We start from the raw sequence: 22110 nt of genomic DNA, 5'->3' as shown, positions 1-22110 counted from the left end.
TAATAAACAACTGGAACTGAACGAGAACGTTCAAAAAGAAACTGATTCTAAGCCCACGATATTACAGAGTAAGGAATACTGCTTCTGCTAATGTACTTAAAGTTCAATGCAACTTATCCTTGTTGCTACTACTTCTTGGTAAATATAAATCTGTGCCGGCCGAAAATCACACAAAGGACAAAAATACACCATCACTCATAAACGACCCTGCCTTTCGACTGAATAGGATGTACCCACCCTTCAAACATGCAGGCGAACCTGTGAGTAGCTAAACAGGTTCTGCCACATGCTGCTAACAAAGACATCTGTGAATTGTCCGATACCAGCCGCCGTCCGATACCTCCCGACCTTCCTCTAATTCATTCAATGATTCCTCCCACATCATAGAATGCAGTTCAATTGAAAGAATTTTGTTTTGTAAAATTTGAAAAGTAAAGGAATTTAATCACCTATCTCACAGAATAAGAATGTATGCATTTTATTAAGCATAACGGTTCCCTCCAGATCAGTGGTAGTGTGTCACCCCAATCAAATTTGGTAGAGGTCCTGTTTTGTGTTCCCTACCATTTTTCAAGTTTCTCACAATATCTTCATACAAGATAATACTGATAATAAGAATATGCCTACAATATGTGAAGTAAACTCAGAACACAAATATGGTATAACGTATACCAGAACCTATGAATTTTCTGACTAAGTGAGCAAAGTGTAACATATGTTGTTTTGTGACAGTTTGATATATAAGTGCTCAGTCTTGAAAGACATACCAATAGTTGAAAGGATTAAAAAGTAGTCTAGTGCTGTCCTTTGGTTCATTTTCTTTCGCCCTTAAATATCCTTCCAAAGTTCAACCAATAGAGGTAACATCAGCATTTCATACAGAATGTCATCATCAATCCTACAATTCTATGGATAACACATCTAAATTAAAAGGGAGTAAGATTTTAAATAGCCTGAATAATCTGCCCTGCTTTTTGATCAAACATTCAGCATTTTCTGAGAGAATGTCCTTCATTTGAACAATCTGACATGGCAACTCTAATCAAGAATAGTACAAATGAAGATTTAGTTTAAATTTAAATTTGCACTTAATCTGAATCCACTTTAACCTCTATAACCATTCACCTTCTTTTTACTTCCATTCTCTTAACATGAAATTTAACCTAGGCTTACCTTGATTCCAGCAAAGCGTTGTAGGAACACAGGCCTGCAAGTGAGGATACCGCAATCCTTTGAATCCCGTAGAAGAATTGCAGGTTGGTGGTCTGGATATGTTGAGTGCGAGCGGTCCTTCTCACTTCTGCATGACATACAAGAAAAGAAAGCACTTGTTGCAGTTAATTTTAGACAGTGCATAATTTGAATACAAATTAAATTCCTTGCCAGATGGTTAACACATGAGTTATACAAAATAATTTTTATTATCTATTGTTTGTCTACATAACCACAATGCCCCCCATGTTAGGATATTAATTTAATTATTCCTGCACTGGCTTAGCACTGTTTTGTTTTGTGTGTGACATTCATTGTGATAATTTGATGCTCTATTGTTTTCAGAGCCTGCTATACTCATAAAGCAGCCTTGTAAATGAATATTCTACTGCCCCTGTAAATGAATATTCTACTGCCCCTGTAAATGAATATTCTACTGCCCCTGCACCATGCCAACAACAGTTCAGAATATGTATGGAGTTACTGTGAAAATTCACACCTTCAATGGTAGGCCTATTCTGTACATTTTACAGGTATTAAAAGGTGATGCCTATCAGTAAACCAAAGAAAAGCTACACAAATTTTGAAATCTTTTCTTTAAGGTAATAATTTGTTATAAGCAATGGAACAGAACAAACAAGGGGATATGAAAAGGAACACATACTAGGGTAAACACAATGACACATCACTTAGAAAGAATGAAGAACAGAAAGAGGAAAAAGGGACAAATATATATTGATCTGTGGGGTTCCTTTCCTCCTCCTGTGTACTGTATTTCCTGTGTTCCTAGTCTTTACCACGTTTTAACTTCATTTTATGTCTCTTCCCTTTTCCAATGTTTATCCAACTTTCTTCTTCTACACTTCCTGCATCCAGAATGAAGTACTGATATTATCACTGCCCCCCCCCCCCCGCCCCGCCCCCTTCTAATTTCCAATCACCGCTACTGGATGCCTGCCCTTTTGATGAAGCTGGGATAGAAACAAAACTCATTGGACACTGAGAAGAAATGGATGTAGAACTGGAATTAAAGAGGAGAGAGCCTTCTCTCTCTTCCCACACTGAGCTATCATTGTGCTTAGGGACTGGAATAATTTACCAAGGGAGATGCTCAATAAATTTCCAAATTCTTTGCAATTATTTAAGAAAAGACAAGGTAAACAACAGATAGGGAATCTGCCACCTGGACGACTACCCTTAATGCAGATCAGTGGTGGTAAATTGTTTCATTATGCATTCCATTTCATATTTCTCTCTCTCTCTCTCTCTCTCTCTCTCTCTCTCCCCCAAACCATATATATATTTAAAAATTTATTAATCTATTAATTAACTGGGCCATAATAGTCAGATGGCAAGATTTTTCCTTAAAGAAAAAGTCATCTTTGTATTCCCTGTCTCTTCAATGATGTAATGTAGTTACCATTACATTTAAGGTACGGTACCATATTTACATACTAAAAAAGGAAATAATGAATAAGGTGCATAAGATTAACACATTCCATAGGAAGAAATATAGAATGTAGTCATTCACTAAATTAACTGCAGTAAATGTAGGAAATAGAATTGATTAAGCATAGGTAGAAAGAGTATGTTAGGAGGCAAAATCTGCTGTTTTCTACTCCTAGACCAACTACAACACTGTGTAGCCTACTTGGTGGGTATGAAGTTTGTCTTACAACCTGTGCAGCAGTTGTGTTTGTGCTCTTGTGCTGGTAGGTCTAAGCTTTAGAAGGAATAGACTGCAGTCTATCTACAAGGCACTATCCCAGCATTTAACTGAAGTTGATGTAAGACAATACAAAAAAAACATTTTTTAGACTGCTCAAGGATGGAATTTATGTTGCCTACGGTAACAAGACAAAAGCACTGAACAATGATAAGGATTGCCTATTACAGCCGAACCTGTCCTAACGGACACCTTTATTCAGCGGACACCTGCCTATACGGATAATTTCCCTCGGAACCGATTTTATTTTACATAAGACAAGTGTTAAATTGGCCTCATTTAAGCGCACACCTCGAACTCCGGACAGCGGACATCGCCATTTGTCCCGTCCACTGACTTAAGCGGATACTTTACATGTTGCAGGACAATTTACTACGCCGGACCACATGTCATCCTTTCTTTTAAAATCATTCTTCAGACATAAGGCCCTTTTGAATGTTTGTACTATTTCGAGTGCGAGGGGAGAGAGTGTACACCGGAATGCAGTTCTACCTAGTGGTGTATAGGCCTATTCCGAAAATTCTAATTGCCCAGAAATGCTGCCAGAGACTGTTGACTCACAAGTTACCTGGGGATTTTCGTCCCTTCTTGCATCATTCTATTCATAACTCGGATTGTCGCTGATAAGGTCGAGCTCAGGTAGTCAACTTGAGAAGGAAAAAACAGTACAGTACAGGCGCTAATTAGTGAGACAGAAATACCGTAGCAGTTCAGTTGTATGTTAAACATGAGTAACAAGGGACGATCATGTTTAGATCTCGAGGCAAGAAGAAATATAATTATAGAAAGTGACAAGGGACTTTCAGTGAGAAAACTTGTCGAAAAATTCAACTGCGGGAAAACTCAAATAAACACTATTGTGAAGAATAGAACTGAATATCGCAGTTAAGAGAACATGTGCTGAATTTACACAGATGAAGCTTCACGATTACTTCACGAAGCTGTAATGCTTGTAAATGATGTAAAATCACTTATAATAACTCTCTATGAAATACTAACACAGAAATGACTTAGAATAATAAAAATAAAGATATGTATGCTTATATTTAAGGTGGATGTTCTTTGCCGTTAAAATGTTCGATTATTTTTACAAACTTGTTTTAGCGGACACCTCTCGTAACGGACATTTTTCCTCGGAACCGACGGTGTCCGCAGAAGGGAGGTTCGAATGTATTACTGTTATAAGAGGAAATACGAGATAAACATCCCCTTTCCACTGTAATCACCTAGGAGAAACCATAGAAGGAAAGATGTTTGGAAAAGAATGGGTCACGAAAGCAGTGTAAATCAAATACTTCCTTGGCCTTATGCAATCAAACATCATCTGGGCTGACCAAAGGAAGGCTGATAAAAAGGACATAACCAGTAAGCTTGCACAAGTAAGTGGAAGCAATGGTAGACTCTAGTCGTATCATTGCCACTACTTGCTCTCAAGTAGATATTCTCTGCAGGGATGGCATTGAACTTAAGGTAGTACATTATGAAATTTAACTGGAAAAGTAATGATTAAATACAATAATTTTAAAAGTAGGTTAGAGGATTAAAAACAGTGAGCAACATGTATGAAAGATATGAAGATGCAAGTATATACAGGTCTTAGACTCTACAAAGCAAGATGGGAAGCATTTCTAAATCCATTAATGCTTGTAAGTCCCTCATCGAAACCAATAACATACATGTGTGTAACAAGCATGACTATATTTGCCAGTGCTCTCCCTAGGATCTCTTTAATGGGCACACCGCCCTGTCATTTTTACAGACCGCCCGGCTAACATAACTTAGATATCTGGTAGTTTCATACATACTTATGTGAGTCATTGGATGTTTCAATGTAATATGTAAACACTGTAAAACTGTTTATTCAAATGATAAATCATAATTATTAGCAACATAATTGCATCAGTTACATAGGATTTTAAATATTTACCTTGACTATCACATACTGTCGTGCACCGTGTCTGGGTAAGCGTGGAATTGCACGCGAGCACTCTATTCCACAGGACTTTACAAACCCATTTACACTCCACAGAAATCGAATGGTAAGTCCCCGTGTTACATGATCATGAACGAGCAGTAGAATACTAGAAGTTCAGAATACTCTGTTGTCTTGTTCGTGATAATAACACTAAAATAATTCAGTTTTGTATTTAATGTTTACCTGTCTGATATTACTGTTAATAACATGAGAGGAATAAACTGAAATTGTATCATATTCATTTTTACGTAGTATTCCCCACCCGGCTACTCCTTCCTGCCACCCAGCTGATGAAAATTACTGGGGAAAACACTGTATGCTGTATTCAGGAAAGCAAGGAAAAGCTTGAAGTAACTACTTTTAACTTCCTGATTGTGTAAGCGTATGTTACTTATGAAAGCAGCTTCGAGAGAAAAGGAGTTAAACTCATGGTGTTTTTTACCTCAGAAAGAATAATATTATTGGCTTTACGTCTCACTAACTACTTTCACGTTTTTCGGAGACACCAAGGTGCCAGAATTTAGTCCCACAGGAATTCTTTTACGCGCCAGTACATGAGGCTGATGCATTTGAGCACTTTTAAATACCACCGGACTGAGCCAGGATTGAACCTGTCGAGTTGGGGTCAGAAGATAAGCGCCTCAACCGTCTGAGACACTCAGCCCGGCTTTACCTCAGAAAGGAAAGGAGGTTTTCTTTATAAAGAGAACACCCCAGGTAATAAGTTGCCCGCAAAATCTGATGGCCTGAGAGTAACGAATGGAAGGATGCTATTAAGTTGATCGCCAACGCCATGCACTTCCTAGCAGGTCTCAGAATGGAACCCACTGCTGGCATTGCTGGAGTGAGAAAGAAACCTTTGCACACATTCCGGGAGCCTGTCCTTATGGAGAACTACTATGAAACACCTGTGACCACGGGATAAGATCAGTAATAGCATCAGCCCTGTGTGGAGGAAACTACCAGGTGGAAGAGAGAGTCACAGTTGGCAGAGAACGGGTCTTCTAGGTGAACTGACATGATCACTGGCAGAGAAAGAGTCTTCCAGGTGAACTGACATGATCACTATACAGGAGGAGTCTACTAATGGTTTCATTACTGACCCAGCCATCAGAATGAAATAAAACAGCCTTGATTAAACTTAATTTGTTCCTCTAAAACCTTCACTGATCTTAGTAGGGTTATAATGTAAGAATGAAATTACTTTTCCCTTTGCAAAAAATCAAATGATCATAAATATGTGTCTGGGTCTGCTGCTGCTAATTTCAAATGAACACCAGCCATGAGACACAGCCTGCACGGTTGTTAGGTAACACTGTCTAACCATCCATACCTTACATCACAGCCTGCACAGTTGTTAGGGTTACACTTCCATAAGACATTTTGTGACGGTAATTTCCCAACCATAAGACATATTTATGTCAACACTGCATGATAAGGTACAATAATTACCTATCGACAATCCCCGACGAGGGGTTCCGACTGTGGCACTTGACGACAGTGTCATGGCAGCATACGGAAGACGAAGCGCCCGCGCTGACTGTTGTCGTGACGGTCGTGTTGGAGTCATTGAGGTCTCCATCTATCGACGCTGTCTCGGAGTACAATCCGGTCATGGCATACATGGACTCCTGGCGCCGGTGGCCATGGTGCGTTGTACCACCTCCAGCAGCCATTTTTGGTTGTTTTGTGCAGGCACAAGGTCTATTCCTTTCTCATTACTCAGTTGGTTCTGAAACACACAAACAAACAAATTCATGAACACTGCTACTGAAAAAAGTTACTAAAGTAAAATGGTACCGGTACATGTCAAACTGACAGACTCTCATACCTGTACAATAACAACAGTGTTAAGACTGTAACGCCTCGATTACACCAATAAAACAGGAAAACTAAATAGCTATATGCTATAAAGTACATCCAGCTCCATCCTTTTGTTTCCATCACTCTCTCGATCATAAACCAATATCTCTTTACATTTTTCAAATGAACTTTGTCGAAAGTCACACAGACGCTGCAAACCTCACGATGAATGTGTGCTTTAAAATTAGTATGGCAAAATTAGCATCATTCAGCTGTAGTAGTAGCAGTGGTGGTAGTAGTAGTAGTAGTATTGCAGGTACAGCCTCTCCGTTCATCTAAAGTGAGTGCCTTTCAGAAGGCCATCTAATATGAACAGTGAACTGTGTAGCAGAAGGAGTTTTGAACTTTATCATCATGTGTCTCTACTGTCTACTTATGTGGCTCCTCTGGTGAGAGGATGGACAATTAATTTTCAAGAGAATTTTGGTATTTATCAGTTGGCTAAACTGTAATGTTTGTAAATTCTTTTTTGTGTTCTTAGGTTACTAGCACTGCTATACCTTCCTTCTTCAAATTTTTTGGCCAATCAGAGGATTTTTGGATATTTATTAAATTAACCAATGGAAATTGTGGGTGTGTACAGGGCTTCAGTCCAGAGAGTTGGAACTTTTCTTTCCACTATAAAAGCTAGGACCTTTTGGGCCGTGTTGTATTTTTCATCGCTCCAGTCAAGAGGTTTAGAGGTTAATCATGTAATTGTTTCAGAAAGCTAACTTGAGGGGAAGGTTTCAGAATTCTTTCTTAATGTAAAACTCAATCTTTCAATGTAAACTTTCAAAACAGTCTAGAGTTTTTCCTAATTTACGGAATAAAGAGTGTGAACCCTCTTTTAATTCCCATTCAACTTGGTATTGGGATGACTATGATTTCGCAAAATTTAAAACGTATCGCTTCTTTTTGGAATTTAAATTCTCTCCATCTACTCACCTCTGTAGTACAGGTTTAGCCTCTGTAACTTCGGGCCATAAGCCCACATAGGGTTTTTAAGGATTTTCAAGTGTATTTCATAGGAGTGCAACAGTTCGCCTCCTAGCATTTTGGTTTACGGCTCATAACTTTAACCTTTTCTGTTGATCATTAAGGCCATGTAGAATGCGCACTTGTTGCCTCTGTTAAAGTTTATCTCCCTATTTAAATGTAGGCTGTCGCGCGAGTAAGACTGTGAAAACTGTTCATATTTTATCTAATGTAAACATTTAGATTGCGCCTTGGAGAGGCTGATTGTAAAAGTTTTGGAGAGTATTCTCCTAGATACATAATTGTGTGGAGTAAAGACGCTCCTTTGATTTTTGTAACTTGGGAACTTCAAGCTCATTCTGTACCTGATTTTTCTAGGGTTTTCTAATACTGTTACTAGAACTAACACGCTAACCTTTATCTATCCAATTGTTATTTGGTGTCGTTCACCTAAGTCAATTCAGAAAAATAAAAAAAGAAAGGAAAGATATAAAATTTAAAATTTAAGTTTTAAATTATACTTTGATCTTTTCTCTATCCACCCATTCTCATGCTTGCACATTCTTACACCTCCGTGCTCCACGGAAAAGTCCGTAATAATAATAATAATAATAATAATAATAATAATAATAATAATAATAATAATAATAATAATAATAATAATAATAATAATCTTTATTCATCTTTTGGTACTATTAATAAATACAAACTGTTAAATAGTTCACGTAGAAATCTTCCGCGAGAGATGGTATTAATAACTTCTTTGTAAGTATCTTAATTTTATGACAGCCATTATTCTACACAAATAAGCGTGTCAGCTGGAAATATTTAAAGTTCTAGCACGAGTAATTTATGAGGATAACACTGAGACACTGCTTTTTAAACAGGAAGTTGTTAACATAATTTTCTTATAGCAGGGAAACATAATAAATCCCATATAAACATATCACGAGGTACACAGAGATGTTGGTCAAGTTGATTCTATGTTATATAAAAGAAGCAATAACAACTACTTCGGGCGATGCTGTTAGTTTCCTTAATAAAGTAAATGCCATTCTACACCTCGGGCTTCACAATGTAGTAAAATATATGTTCCCAACGTACGTATTATGCTACACGCATGAGGTTGATTTGCTGCCTATTTTGCTCATCAGTTCTTCATTAATAGGGAATGTTATTCTCCCCTCCATGAAAAAACGCAGGGAGTTGACTGGGGCGATAATTAGGATCGTCCAATACCACTATCAAGTGTTTGTTGTTCACAGTTTATGCCAGTTGGAAACAGCGAAAGAGGTCTGCTCGAAGTTGACCACATACTGAGGAAGCTACTGCCAAGACCTTTGCTCATCGTAACGCACATGTATCGCCAGGCCACACGCTCGTTCAAAATGTAAACATAAATTTATCTAAATCGTTGTCCGACTCCTTAGCCGTCTATTCAGAGGGGGTTCCATGTCCGATTACGGGACTAATCGGCAGCCTGTTTCGGCAACCTTTAAAGCGCTTGCTACATCAACATCAATCATCGCCAAATCCCAAGATCCCACATGGGATATGGCGAAACATGTACGTGTAAAACATTGCAAAAAATCAAATATTGATAATATATTGACAGGGTGTACTAAACAATCACCCGTTGTACATTAACGAGAGATATTTCATAACAACCACTTTGCATATTCTCAACAGTAATAGAGATGCTTCTGAATGATAACATTTCTTTACAAACAGGTATGTTAATCGATGCAAAATATACTTTTCGTAATCTTCCGTTGATCCCGACTTCTCACCATTTGAATTGCTCGGATATTACATTTTGCATTCACTAAGGTTTTCGAAAGTTAGGGTGGCGATTGGAGAGGAACACATTTATCGCCCAGCGATGGGAAATACAATAGCTCTGTTTCATAACGCGAGGTGCTGCGCTATTGTTATTTGAAACCCGACACAGAGAAAGTCAGAGAACAATAGCTTGCACAACAATCATTCACATTCCCGGCTTCACTAACTACGTGAAGAACTACAAGTACGGAAGTTATTTCATGGCTCTAAATGAGAGTCTTCAGAGCACAGCCTTCGGTTGGCGTTGGTGTTGTTAACTTACTTGTATGGTACTCTGGAAAACCAGACATAGTAATGTTGGTAGTGGTGGTGGGATGGGGAGATTCATTTATGGGCACTTGAAAATTCAATATTACACAATTTTTGTATAATATGATGTAATATTTTTTCTCTAAACAAAGTTAGGTTTACACTTTTGTACATTAAACACAAGGCTCTTCCTTCTCTTTCACTTAACAGCAGCCTCGAGGTAAGGTTATCATCTCTGCATTTTAAGTAGACACACCAGATTCGGTTCCCGAGTAGTTCATATTAGTCAATACTTTTTTTTTGAGGGTACAGTGCCGTTCAATGAGTCCTGTGCGGTTAACCGAGGAGCTGTATGACGTAAGAGGCAAAAAATACCGTCTAAGGAAGCCACGTAGTACAAGGCAAGACAGCACGTGAACTATGAGACATCCGATATAGCCTACAGAATGTTTCAAAAGAATATGGCAAAACATGTAGAGGAGTCATAAATGTTATGTGAACTTGGGTTCGGAAATTAATACTTATGGAGATATCAGATTCAAGTAACGTAAGCTGGGGTTTTATCTGTTATATTTTTTTTTAATATCCCGTAATGATGCCCTCTGTTGATACGGGCTTCTGTAAATCATCTCGTTGTGTTACAAACATAATTCTAAATTGCCTGTTGTGTATTTTATAACGTCTGACAATCCTGCATATTTCTTCCACGAAGTGTTTGTACATCACGTAAGTTGTGTACATCAACGGCTTACAGTACCGCTACACAAAGAAGTCCAACTGGTTTAGATCAGGTGAATGTGGAGGCGAAGCCATTGGTCCACCTCTACTTATCCACTGATCATAATGACGTGAATTAAGGTGCTTATTGACATAAAGTTATTCAGTTAAATTTTAGCACATAATATTCTAACTTGTGATGCTCAAGACCCGAACTATAATAAATAATAATGTTATTTGCTTTACGTCCCACTGACTACTCTTACGGTTTTCGAAGACGCCGAGGTGCCGGAATTTAGTCCCGCGGGAGTTCTTTTACGTGCCAGTAAATCTACCGACACGAGGCTGACGTATTTGAGCACCTTCAAATACCACCGGACTGAATCAGGATCGAACCTGCCAAGTTGGGGTCGGAAGGCCAGCGCCTTAACCGTCTGAGCCACTCAGCCCCGCAAGACCCGAACTGCGAACTTTCAGGTTATTTTATACTCAAGACTTACCTGACTGTCAGCCCCTGGCGGAGGAGTTTGCACCAAAAACTGGTATAATAATGGTGTAAAGTTGGTAAAATTTTTTTATCGGTGCGAAGATGGTGTATTTGCGGTGCTAATTTGGTGCAAAAGCGACAATGGATACACCGATTTAACACCAATGAAAAATGCACCAAAACTGCACCATAATTACACTATATATTTTTAACATTAATTTACACCATTTTTACACTAACAAAGTTGGTGCAAGAGAAGTGACATTTTACACCATACTCATAGCAAAAATGAAGTACATTTCTCAGACGATTTCTGCACCAAATATACACCAAATATTTTCTTTTAACCTTCCTTATTGTCAACACAACTGTTGAACCAGATTTGCTTCAAAAATGCTCCAAAGTTACACCAATGATTAGGGTGCATTTGTAAAATCGCCTTGTTGTCATTTTAGTGCAAAATTTGTGCAATTTTCTTTGTATTTACCCCACAAATATAATGGTTCAAAATTGGTGTAATCTTGGTGTAAAGTCGGTGTATTTTTGGTAAATCTTGGTGGTATATTTCTGTGGAGTACCCTTTTTGCCACTTTGCTGCAAATTAGTATATCTTTCGCATTTGCCTACAAAAATATAGTCCAAAATTGGTATAAAATTCAGTGGCGTAAACTGAGGGCTATCAAGGCTATTGGTGAAGCCCAAACATCAAATGAGACAATGGAGAGCTTAAAGAATGTAAGCATCTGACACATTGTTCCATTTACAAAACTTGAAAGCAATGAGGAAAAACGTTGCTCGTATTTCTGAGTGCAAGGCATGGGAGACCGACATTGCAGCCCTGGCGGTACGTCCTTCCCTCGACTCACCACGCGCGGGTTGCTGCTGTATATCAGATAGGTGAGGGGACAGAGGCGATAGGTATGCAAAGCTTCGGTCCGTCAGATCCCACTGCTAATCAGGGAGAGAGAGAGAGCAATCGTGTTCCTTATCACATAAATACAGCCTCACCTCATACTTATGACTTAATTATATAGATAACAGAGTGCCAGTATTTCACTCCCGTCTACTTCTCCATCCTTGTAGGAAGACACTGCAATATCTGCTGTTATAGGAGTAATATAATTTTCTTTTTATACACAGAACTGCTAAAATGAAATAGAATACTGAACCTGAAAGATTACATTTTGCTGTTTGGAATCGAATCATGGGTCGGACACTATCACTGACCTACCCAGAAAGTTAATAAACCAGTGAACGACGAATAGGACCACTTGTAACGCTGTAAAATTCCACATGTTCATTTGATGATGATGATGATAATTGTACCGGGCGGTACACCTTTACGCCGCACATTCAAATCTTGCGCCAATTAGAACTCCTCTACAGGAGAAACACAGAACTTGGAACTAGATCTACTTAAACTTCTCGTCAGAAGATGTCACCTCCTTAATTTTGTGATTGTGAAGTTTCCCGTACTGTATAAAATTCTACGTGTTTTGTTTACCATTTATCAAGAAGTTTCAACGAGCTAGAATAATTCTAGCTCGTTGAGAAGTTTGGACTTTCTGCAACAGATGTCACTACAAAAACTATGATCATGCACCCTGGTGTATTTGAAGAAATTTTGTATTCTTAAGTTTGTTCTTTACTAAATTATGTTCGTTCATTTTTGGGTTGGCAATATTTATCTTTCTTTCCGCCAGTTTTGAATTCAGCCAATCCCTAATTTCTGTAATTAATTTTCGGCCTATCACAGGCTTCTTCTTCGATATGGTGTGTAACTTTACGCTAGCCAATAAACCTAAGAGGGTGTGGCTTGATTATTCATGAAAGGTCTCGAACTTTCCCCGAGGGTTTATAAACTGCGGATTTTCACGTCTCTTGGCCACTTGATCAACATCTAACTAAGTGTGTGTATGTGAAGCAGGAGGCGGGTGGTGCCTCTTTCATCAGGCAGCAGTTCTACAGCAAGGTAATCGCCGTTTAACATCTTTATTTCTTGCTAGCTCAGCAGTTTAACCCGCGGGAAAGGTCCGAAACTTTTACCATGTAACCTACTCTTCTAAAAATGTAATTTTCTGCCGGCTTATAATCTGTAACCGTAACTCGGGGATAGAGAGTGATGCACACTCTCGAGCTCCCCTTCATATTGGTTTGAGGTGACTACGTTTAGTAACTGGTTTTCTTCCTTTCTGTAATGTCGTAAATTATTCTTATACGAGTCACCTCCATAGCTTGGGAATAGCCCCTGTTTCATCGGCCTAGTGCCTTTTAGGTTTTAAGAAAGCATGTTTAAGTGTGCAAGTACACGCCTCCATTCAACTTGGTGTTTCGGACCATTTACTTAACCTGTTCTTTTTCTGCTAAGGCCCAGTAGATTGGGTACAAAATACCCCTGTTTCATTTGTGTAAGTTGTGCCTTGATGGCAAGTAATTGTAAAGTCTGATATTGCCTTGAATAGGCTTGAAAAACTGAGAGCGTGTCAGCTCTTTTCAAGTGTTGTAGAGGTGCCTCTGGGGGGCCTGATATTGTAATTGCTGGAGCAAGGGCTCCATGTATTAGGGGATTTTTGCCCTTAAGTAAAGTTATGATCTTTGTAAATTTGAGCGTGTAGCTCAGGAAATGTAAGCGAGGGGCTTGAATCCCAGGACTTGTAGAATTCACTGCCTTGTATTTTACTTGACTTATTACTAACTTGCCTATGGGACCTGTTATATTGTTATTCGTTGATTTTTTGAAATTCTAAAAAAGAAAAGAAAATATAACCTTTGTTAAAGTTTTAAATTCCATTCTTGACTTTGTAGTTAGACCCTTCACCCCGGCACCTTCTTTCACCTCTGCGTCCACGGGTAATAGTAATAATAATAATAATAATAATAATAATAATAATAATAATAATAATAATGTAGTGCATAGCCTCTGGTAAGGCTTGGTGGTGACCCAATGAAGATGTCAAACAGCCAGTTCCGAAGAGAGGAGAATTATGAGTAAGAAGAGGTTGATTTCGAGAACTCAACCGGGGCCATCGGACCAAAGGCAAACATTCGACCCATTTAGCCACAAAGAAGGACTTTAATTTGTTAAAGCCGCAGCTGTCATTTCCACTGATCAGGTGCTGAGTACTGGCAATGGCAGAGGCCAGGGCAGTAGGTTTTGAAACAGCATCGACAGCACAGCAAGCTACTCCGGTGGCTCAAAACACTTCACGCTTGTCGTTCACTAACGTAGCTATCAAAAAGGAGAACCTAAGTCTAGTGGTAGACCACGTCTTGATCGCAGCATACGCCAGTGATAAAATTGGTAACACACCAACGTCACAAATATCAATGAATGAATGAATGAATGAATCAATCAATCAATCAATCACTACTGATCTGCATTTAGGGCAGTCACCCAGGTGGCAGATTCCCTTATCCGTTGTATTCCTAGCCTTTTCTTAAATGATCGCAAAGAAATTGGAAAATTATTGAACATCTCCCTTGGTGAGTTACCTAACTCCCCTTCCTATAAAAGAATATTTGCCTCTATTTGTCCTCTTGAATTCCAACTTTATCTTCATATTGTGATCTTTCCTACTTTTAAAGACACCACTCAAACTTATTCGTCTACTGATGTCCTCCCACGCCATCTCTCCACTGATAGCTCGGAACATACCACGTAATCGAGCAGCTCGTTTCCTTTCTCCCAAGTCTTCCCAGCCCAAACTTTGCAGCATTTTTGTGACGCTAGTCTTTTGTCGGAAATCACCCAGAACAAATCGAGCTGCTTTTCTTTGGATTTTTTCCAGTTCTTGAATCAAGTAATCCTGGCGAGGGTCCCATACACTGGAACCATAGGCCTACTCTAGTTGGGGTCTTACCAGAGACTTATATGCCCTCTCCTTTACATCCTTACTACAACCCCTAAATACCCTCATAACCATGTGCAGAGATCTGTACCCTTTATTAACAATCATATTTATGTGCAGGGGCGGCCGTACCTTATGTGCTGAAGTGCTACAGCACACTGTCTGTTGGAAAAATAAATTAGTTTAAAACTATTATCTACAATCAAATACAGTGCATTGAAAAAGACGTCAGCCAAAGAATAAGAAATTATTGAACTCCCCTCACAGCCAGGTAACTACTGGTGCGCTCCACGCCGGGTGCTGTGTGGTCACAGCTCAGCGAGAGCTAAGCTTTTAGCCAGAAACCAGGAGCTCTGCCTTTTGCGCATGCGTGCCCAACGTTTCCGATACAGAGAGATAGGCTGTGGAAACAACAGCCGCCAAGACATCACTTCACAGCGATTCTTTCGTTCGACCACAGACAGGCAGCACTAGCACTAGTCACACTTGCATTACGACCAATATGAGAAGGTGGCAGCTGGCACCCTCTTTACTCAGCGATAGTATCTATGAGGGGATTGCTCAATGCAAACAAGAAAACAAAATACTGTCGAGCTGTTCCCGCCAGGTCTTTTAATACCAAAGAGGATAGAATTCCACCGACTTGCCTATTCCATATCGATGAACTATAAAAATTGTACTTTTTATGTTGTCAAAATAAGGACATGATATTGTTATTTTCTTTAATTAAAAATGTCTAGTTTATAAATGTCACTATAAAAACATAACATGTAATTTTGCATTACGCCGTTGCTGGTTTTATTTCAATGATGTTGGTGGCATTGGGAAGTTCTGTTTTTGCGCGCTCACACCAAGTGTGAGTTCGTGAATATTTTGCCATTGCAGGTGTTATTGTGTGTTTAATTATATAGTTTTATAGTTTTTCTATGAGGAATGTGTATGTGTGTTGGGGTTGTTTGCGTGTTTGTTCAGTGTGGAAAACTAAGTGGAGAGCCTCTTGAAAACCTCATACCGGTATGTTTCTAAATATTTTTATTTTTTGGGGTGCGGATGGGTTACAGCACACAGCTGATTTTCTGCACCAGCCGCCACTGTTTATGTGATTACCCCAATGAAGGTATTTTCTTATATTAACACCTAGGTACTTACAATGATCCCCAAAAGGAACTCTGCCGCACGCTCTACCTTGATTTGTATTTTCAATTTTCAAACAACAAAAGTTTGTATTCTTATTGGCATTTAAATGTATTTAAACTTTACATTTTTATTTTTTATTATTTTTTTCTCCAGGGCTGCCGACGGTGGTGTTCGAGAACGAGGATTCAAGCTCATAACTACTGTACGTGACTCAAACTGCGCACGACGTCTGAAAGCTAGCCGCTTGCAAAACGTGACGTAGAAGCAGGTAAGAGCGCTACCAATTTTACACGCTTGTAGTTAGGACCATAATGTCATTGGGACAAAATATTAAACGCGTATTTCATAGTTTAACTATACTTTCCCCTGATATGATTTTTGGTGACACCTGAGTTTCAACTGTCATGCTCGGTGGATTACTTGTTAGTAAAAAAAAAAAAGTGGCGACCGGGGACGAAAACACTGACTGACACATAGCCTACTGACCGTCAGCTGCAACATGGACCAACTTCCGACTGATATTTAAAATAAAAGTTTTGTGATATCAACTTACCAGATGTAATTGCCTAAATATTAAACGTTACGTATCAAGTGCACGATGAACTTAAGAAACGTAGTCGACAATAGCAACCTCTACTCGTGGCCGGAGTCGAACCGACAACAGTTCCAAAAGGCCAACACGTTGACCCTGAGCTGAGCCTGCTGCTGACAGGGTCACTCATTAACATAAAAGAGACGAAACAAATGGAACTGTGAGTGGCAAACTGCCTACACCACGCTGCAACAAGCCCGCCAAATACTTGGCACAAAATGGCTCCATGAGTCAGACACAAATAAACCTACATCACTCCTCAAGGCTAAGGAGTAACCTTCGGCTCTTCGTGGTCTAGGACGTTTCCGTAACATCATTTTTGTAGTCAACACTGAGCTCTACATACAAAATAATAATCATACGGCCTCAGCAACTGTGTGTAGGCATTTTAATTTGACGTTCTGTTTTACTCTACCACAGAAAAATTGGACACCTGTTTCAATTAATTCTGACGGGTAAACATCACATGTGTCACCAGAAATCTTTTACATGATATTTAAAATACAAGTTTTGTAATATCAACTTACCAGATTTGATTTCCTTAATATTAAACGTTACGTATCAAGATGGTATACCGGTAGTCAACTGAAGAACCGAGGAAAATATTCTCCCGCGGGTGAGCACTTCCCCTCTTTCCTCTTCGCAATCACGGTTCTCATTCTGAACCTGGCGGGTTTATTGTAGCAAGCGGCTTTTATTGTAGCATCAAAGAGACCGCTTAGGACTTCGGTTGACTCCGAGTATAGTAGATTTGTGCAGCAAGAATATTGCTTGTCTAAACAATAACGTTGGAACATGAAGCCAAAGTGAGACATATTACAGTATTAGGACAGGTCTTATCTACACCAAATCTTCCACTGTGCAACCGAAAAACGCAAGTCACGTTTGAAAAAGAGACTATATTTTGTTCGTTCTGCCAAGAAGAATTTTTATAGGTGGCCCTGAATATTTAACATACCAGTGTCACTCTGCCCAATCTCTCTCCTTATGCTGTATGTTTATTTATGTTTTATTTTTGTAAAATTATCTCGTAAGATATTTTGGAAAAGGTACCGCAAGGTCAAATTCAGTATATGAAATGAAGATGAAAATCCACACACAGCCTGTTTCCAGTCATTTGACCGGGCCAGGAATGGAATGAATGAAGCCCCCATCTGGCGGCGAGGATAGGAATTGTGCCGGCTGCCGAAGCCTGTCGCACTCCTCTGGGGCAATGATTAATGAATGACAGATGAAATGAAATGATATTGGAGTGTGTTGCTGGAATGAATTATGACAGGGAAAACCGGAGAAAACCTGTCCAGCCTCCGCTTTGTCCAGCACAAATCTCACATGGAGTGACCGGGATTTGAACCACGGAATCCAGCGGTGAGAGGCCGGCGCGCTGCCGCCTGAGCCACGGAGGCTTTGTCAAATTCAGTATAGTCTATTGTAATTCTATTAAAGTGATCACTAGACGTGCTGAATAAACCACCCATATAAGCAAGCAACTATGCTGCAAAAAATGGTGAAATATACATTTACAACTTGCTTTAAGTCACACCGACACAGATAGGTCTTATGGCGACGATGGGGTAGGAAAGGCGTAGGTATGGGAAGGAAGCGGCCGTGGCGAGCGCCCCTAACCGCACGGCCAACTTGCACGGTAATCTTTTTTTTTTTTGTGTGTGTGGAAAAAATGCTATTTGTTCGGAGCGTCGACCCATGTGGATCTTTTGCCCCTACTGGCACCATACTGTATGAACCTGCGTGTAATTGGAATGGCGGTAGTGTGGAATGTTGTGTGTGAGGAAAGGAAGATTAAGGACGTCACAATCACCTAGTCCCCAGGCCAGGGATATTAATCATTTACAATCAAAAACCCTTGACCCGGCCTGGAATCGAACCCGGGGCCGCCGGGTGGCAGGCAGACGCGTTGCCCTCTACACCGCGGGGCCGGAATGTCCGGTAAATAATATGCATTTAAATATGCACTCATTATCATGCTATTCCTTTACTAGACTCACGCGATTCACCCACACCAATACATAAAATAATGATCACGAACAAACAACTGAATGAAAAACAAAAAGCATATTACTTATAGCTGCAGATGTTGCACTAGTACAAGCAATCCGTGCATAGTTTGTGAGACGAATCAGTCTATCAGTGTTAAAACAATATGCATACGTCTCCTAATTACGACACAGTGTAATAACTAATGTGTATGTATGTTTAGTCATCAGCCCGAAGGCTGGTTAGATCCTCAACAGCTCCGCCATCAGCTGTCATAGATGGCCTAGGCATCACTGAAGAGGCGTACGAGGGATATGAGGAGTGAGGTAGTTTCCCGTTGCTTTCCTCACTGAGCCAGAAGTTGCTATTACATATCAGTCTGCCAAGCCCACTGAAATGCATGCACCAATCGACCCTATGAGCAATAGTTTCACACTATTCATAGCAGGGACTGGCTGCATAAGGAATGGCATTTCTAGCATCGCTCATACCTCAGTCACTTTCATATTGTCAAAGCCAAGTATACGACAGAGACAGATCAATGAAAGTAACAGAATTGCTCTAGCCTATACCAGAAGACATAGTGTACTGTGAACACTAGGTCTTGCCAGCAAAGGCACTAATAACTAATACATATGATAAACCAATTAGTAAGTCTTAAGAAAACCACGTAAGAAACCACACACGTAAAGAAACATACTTAAATGCATATTCTTTCATTTTATACTGCACACCCTACTTTTCCTGTTCAGAATTTGCTTACACTACAGCAGTCTTCTCCAAGTTTTTTGGTATAAATCTGTGGCGTCTGTCTGTTAAAACTAGCTTTAATGCAGAGAATGATCGCTCTACATCTACGGATGTGACAAGAGAGTACTTGAATTCGGGAGCGAGTGTAGGTGCTAAACATTCTAGTGGACCACAGTATCAGTACCATCCAAATATGTGTTTATAGCTGTCATGATGCCGTAGTCCGGATTTCGTTTGAGGGCATCACAATATTTTGTTTGCGTACGGAGTCCAACGTTTCCTGTGATACCGTCCATTTCACGCTTGACGTTCTCCATGATGTCCAGCGAATCACCAAGACGTAATCCACGTGTGGCCGGCTCCATGGCTAAATGGTTAGCGTGCTGGCCTTTGGTCACAGGGGTCCTGGGTTCGATTCCCGGCAGGGTCGAGAATTTTAACCATCATTGGTTAATTTCGCTGGCACGGGGACTGGGTGTATGTGTCGTCTTCATCATCATTACATCATCACGACGCGCAGGTCGCCTACGGGAGTCAAATCAAAAGATCTGCACTTGGCGAGCCGAACATGTCCTCGGTTACTCCCGGCACTAAAAACCATACGCCACTTCATTTTTTCAATCCACGTGTTTCCAGCTTCTTGACTGATTCTGGTATATGTTAATTGGAAGTGTATCTTGATACGAGCCAGTTAGTTCCCTTTGAACCGTTTCATTGGCGAAAGAGTTCACGGGATTAATTACTTTACATTTTGTTGAAGACTGATTGTAAAACACGTTAAATTTTACATAATGTAAGTCGAACCGGGCGTGTTGGCCGTGCGGTTAGGAGCGCGCAGCTGTGAGCTCGCATCCGGGAGATAGTGGGTTCGAACCCCACTGTCAGCAGCACTGAAAATGGTTTTCCGTGGTTTCCCATTTTCACACCAGGTAAATGCTGGGGCTGTACCTTAAGCCCACGACCGCTTCCTTCCCATTCCTAGGCCTTTCCTGTCCCATCGTCGCCATAAGACCTACCTGTGTCGGTGCGACGTAAAACAAATAGAAAAAAAGTAAGTCGAAAACATGGACAATGAATCCGAAATTTGAATTTTATATATCTGCATTATAAAACATAATAATTCGTCCAATTTCACCTTCAAATGCACTTCCTTGTCGGTTTACATATCGGCAAACAAAATATGCATTTGCACACAAATGCGATGTCTGCCGATCACACATTCTTATTACAGATGAATTTCTCTACAGTGATAATGAAGTAATGCTGTAGTAAGGTCGATGCAAGCGCAAGTTAACCTTTCTTGAAATATTTAAGTAAAAGTTTCAAAAATCTGTATGTCATTTACTCCGCTGGCATAATTTAGTATGAGAATTGCTACTTTTTTTTTGCTATTGGCTTTACGTCGCACCGACACAGATATGTTTTATGGCGACGATGGGACACAAAAGGGCTAGGACTGGGAAGGAAGCGGCCGTGGCCTTAATTAAGGTACAGCCCCAGCATTTGCCTGGTGTGAAAATGGGAAACCACGGAAAACCATTTTCAGGGCTACCGACAGTGGGGTTCGAACCTACTATCTCCCGAACACTGGATACTGGCCACACTTAAGCGACTGCAGCTATCGAGCTCGGTAGAATTGCTACTAATGCGTATTCAAAGTCAAGTAACGGACATATATAAACATAAAATCTTGCTGTAGATGATGAAAGCCTGTTTTGTTTACAACACAAAAATGCCTTAGAAATGTATTTGCATTTTTCTACTTTATTAACAGAATGCAAAAAGCGAGTATTCCACACCATGCACGCATAATTCAGTTTGCTTCTGATAAGGGAAATAAATAAAACCTCTATAGAATACACAATGTTCCCAGGTATTCCTCACTATAAAACCTAGCAATGTGATTAATTTACAATTCTTTCGACACGAGTAGGCCTACTGAAAGAACAACTGTAATGAATGGTATCAGGAAGGTATTTCACTGCCTCTAATCTTAGGTAACATTTGCCAATTTAGTGTATAATCAGAAGAAAGGAGAATTTTGTTTATTAGGGGCGTAATCACACGATCATTATTTACTAACTCTATGTTCTCTTTCGCCCAGTCACACGTGTAAACGAGCGAACACAGCGTAGTTACCAGTCCAGGCGCTTGGAGCGCTGAGAAGCTGGCATTAGTCTACTTGACGACACACGCTCAGTGATCATTGCTACGAGTGCTGGTGTAATTTGAGCTTGTGTTTACCATATTTGGTTTGTTTCTTTAGTCGTGAACTGTTTTCATGTTTATGTACATAATATGATTTGCTGCTGTGTGCCTTTATTTAAGAGCAAAAGCAGATCGGGGAATGGGATTTCGTTTCATGTATTTCCTTTCAACGAACAACAACGTCAAAAATAGCTAAATGTTATTTCAAGAAAGGATTTCTTGCCGAATTTCAATTCGAGATCATCGAAACGACATGTTCGCCACACCGAGTAAATCCACACTTTCACGCTACGTAGGAAATATAATCTGTGAGACTGGAATAGCGCCTTTAGTAAAGGAGCGCCTCTTAGCAGAAAGTCAGCGCCTAAATGAAGCAGAGAGGTTGTGGTTTATTGGTAGTCCATCGAACAGCAGATGTTATATGACAAGAAACTCGACACCTTCTTTGGACAGAAACACATATTCATTTCATTTTTTTAAAAAATGTTTTTCATTCCCTGCCCGGAGGCGGGGCGGGCCCCTTAGAGCGTGTCGCGCTCTCTCGGGCCAAGA

At 39.9% G+C, this 22110-nt stretch overlaps 1 protein-coding gene across 2 annotated transcripts in view; it reads right to left on the bottom strand.

Annotated features, from left to right (window-relative positions):
* The window catches only part of Oatp30B (Organic anion transporting polypeptide 30B), a 1136150-nt gene that overhangs the window by 72988 nt on the left and 1041052 nt on the right, over positions 1 to 22110 (bottom strand). For both annotated transcript variants that reach the window (XM_067152180.2, XM_067152178.2), the window contains 2 exons: positions 6366 to 6645; positions 1174 to 1300 (listed from right to left, as the gene is read on the bottom strand). In XM_067152180.2, coding sequence (XP_067008281.2) covers positions 1174 to 1300; positions 6366 to 6589 — 351 coding nt within the window. In that variant the 5' untranslated portion in view covers positions 6590 to 6645. The remainder of the gene's footprint in view (positions 1 to 1173; positions 1301 to 6365; positions 6646 to 22110) is intronic.

This window comes from Anabrus simplex, chromosome 8 (genome assembly GCF_040414725.1).
Source record: "Anabrus simplex isolate iqAnaSimp1 chromosome 8, ASM4041472v1, whole genome shotgun sequence".
Taxonomy (NCBI): Eukaryota; Metazoa; Arthropoda; class Insecta; order Orthoptera; family Tettigoniidae; genus Anabrus; species Anabrus simplex.
The sequence above is the reverse complement of the archived record's forward strand: the minus strand, read 5'-3'. Positions and strand labels throughout refer to the sequence as shown.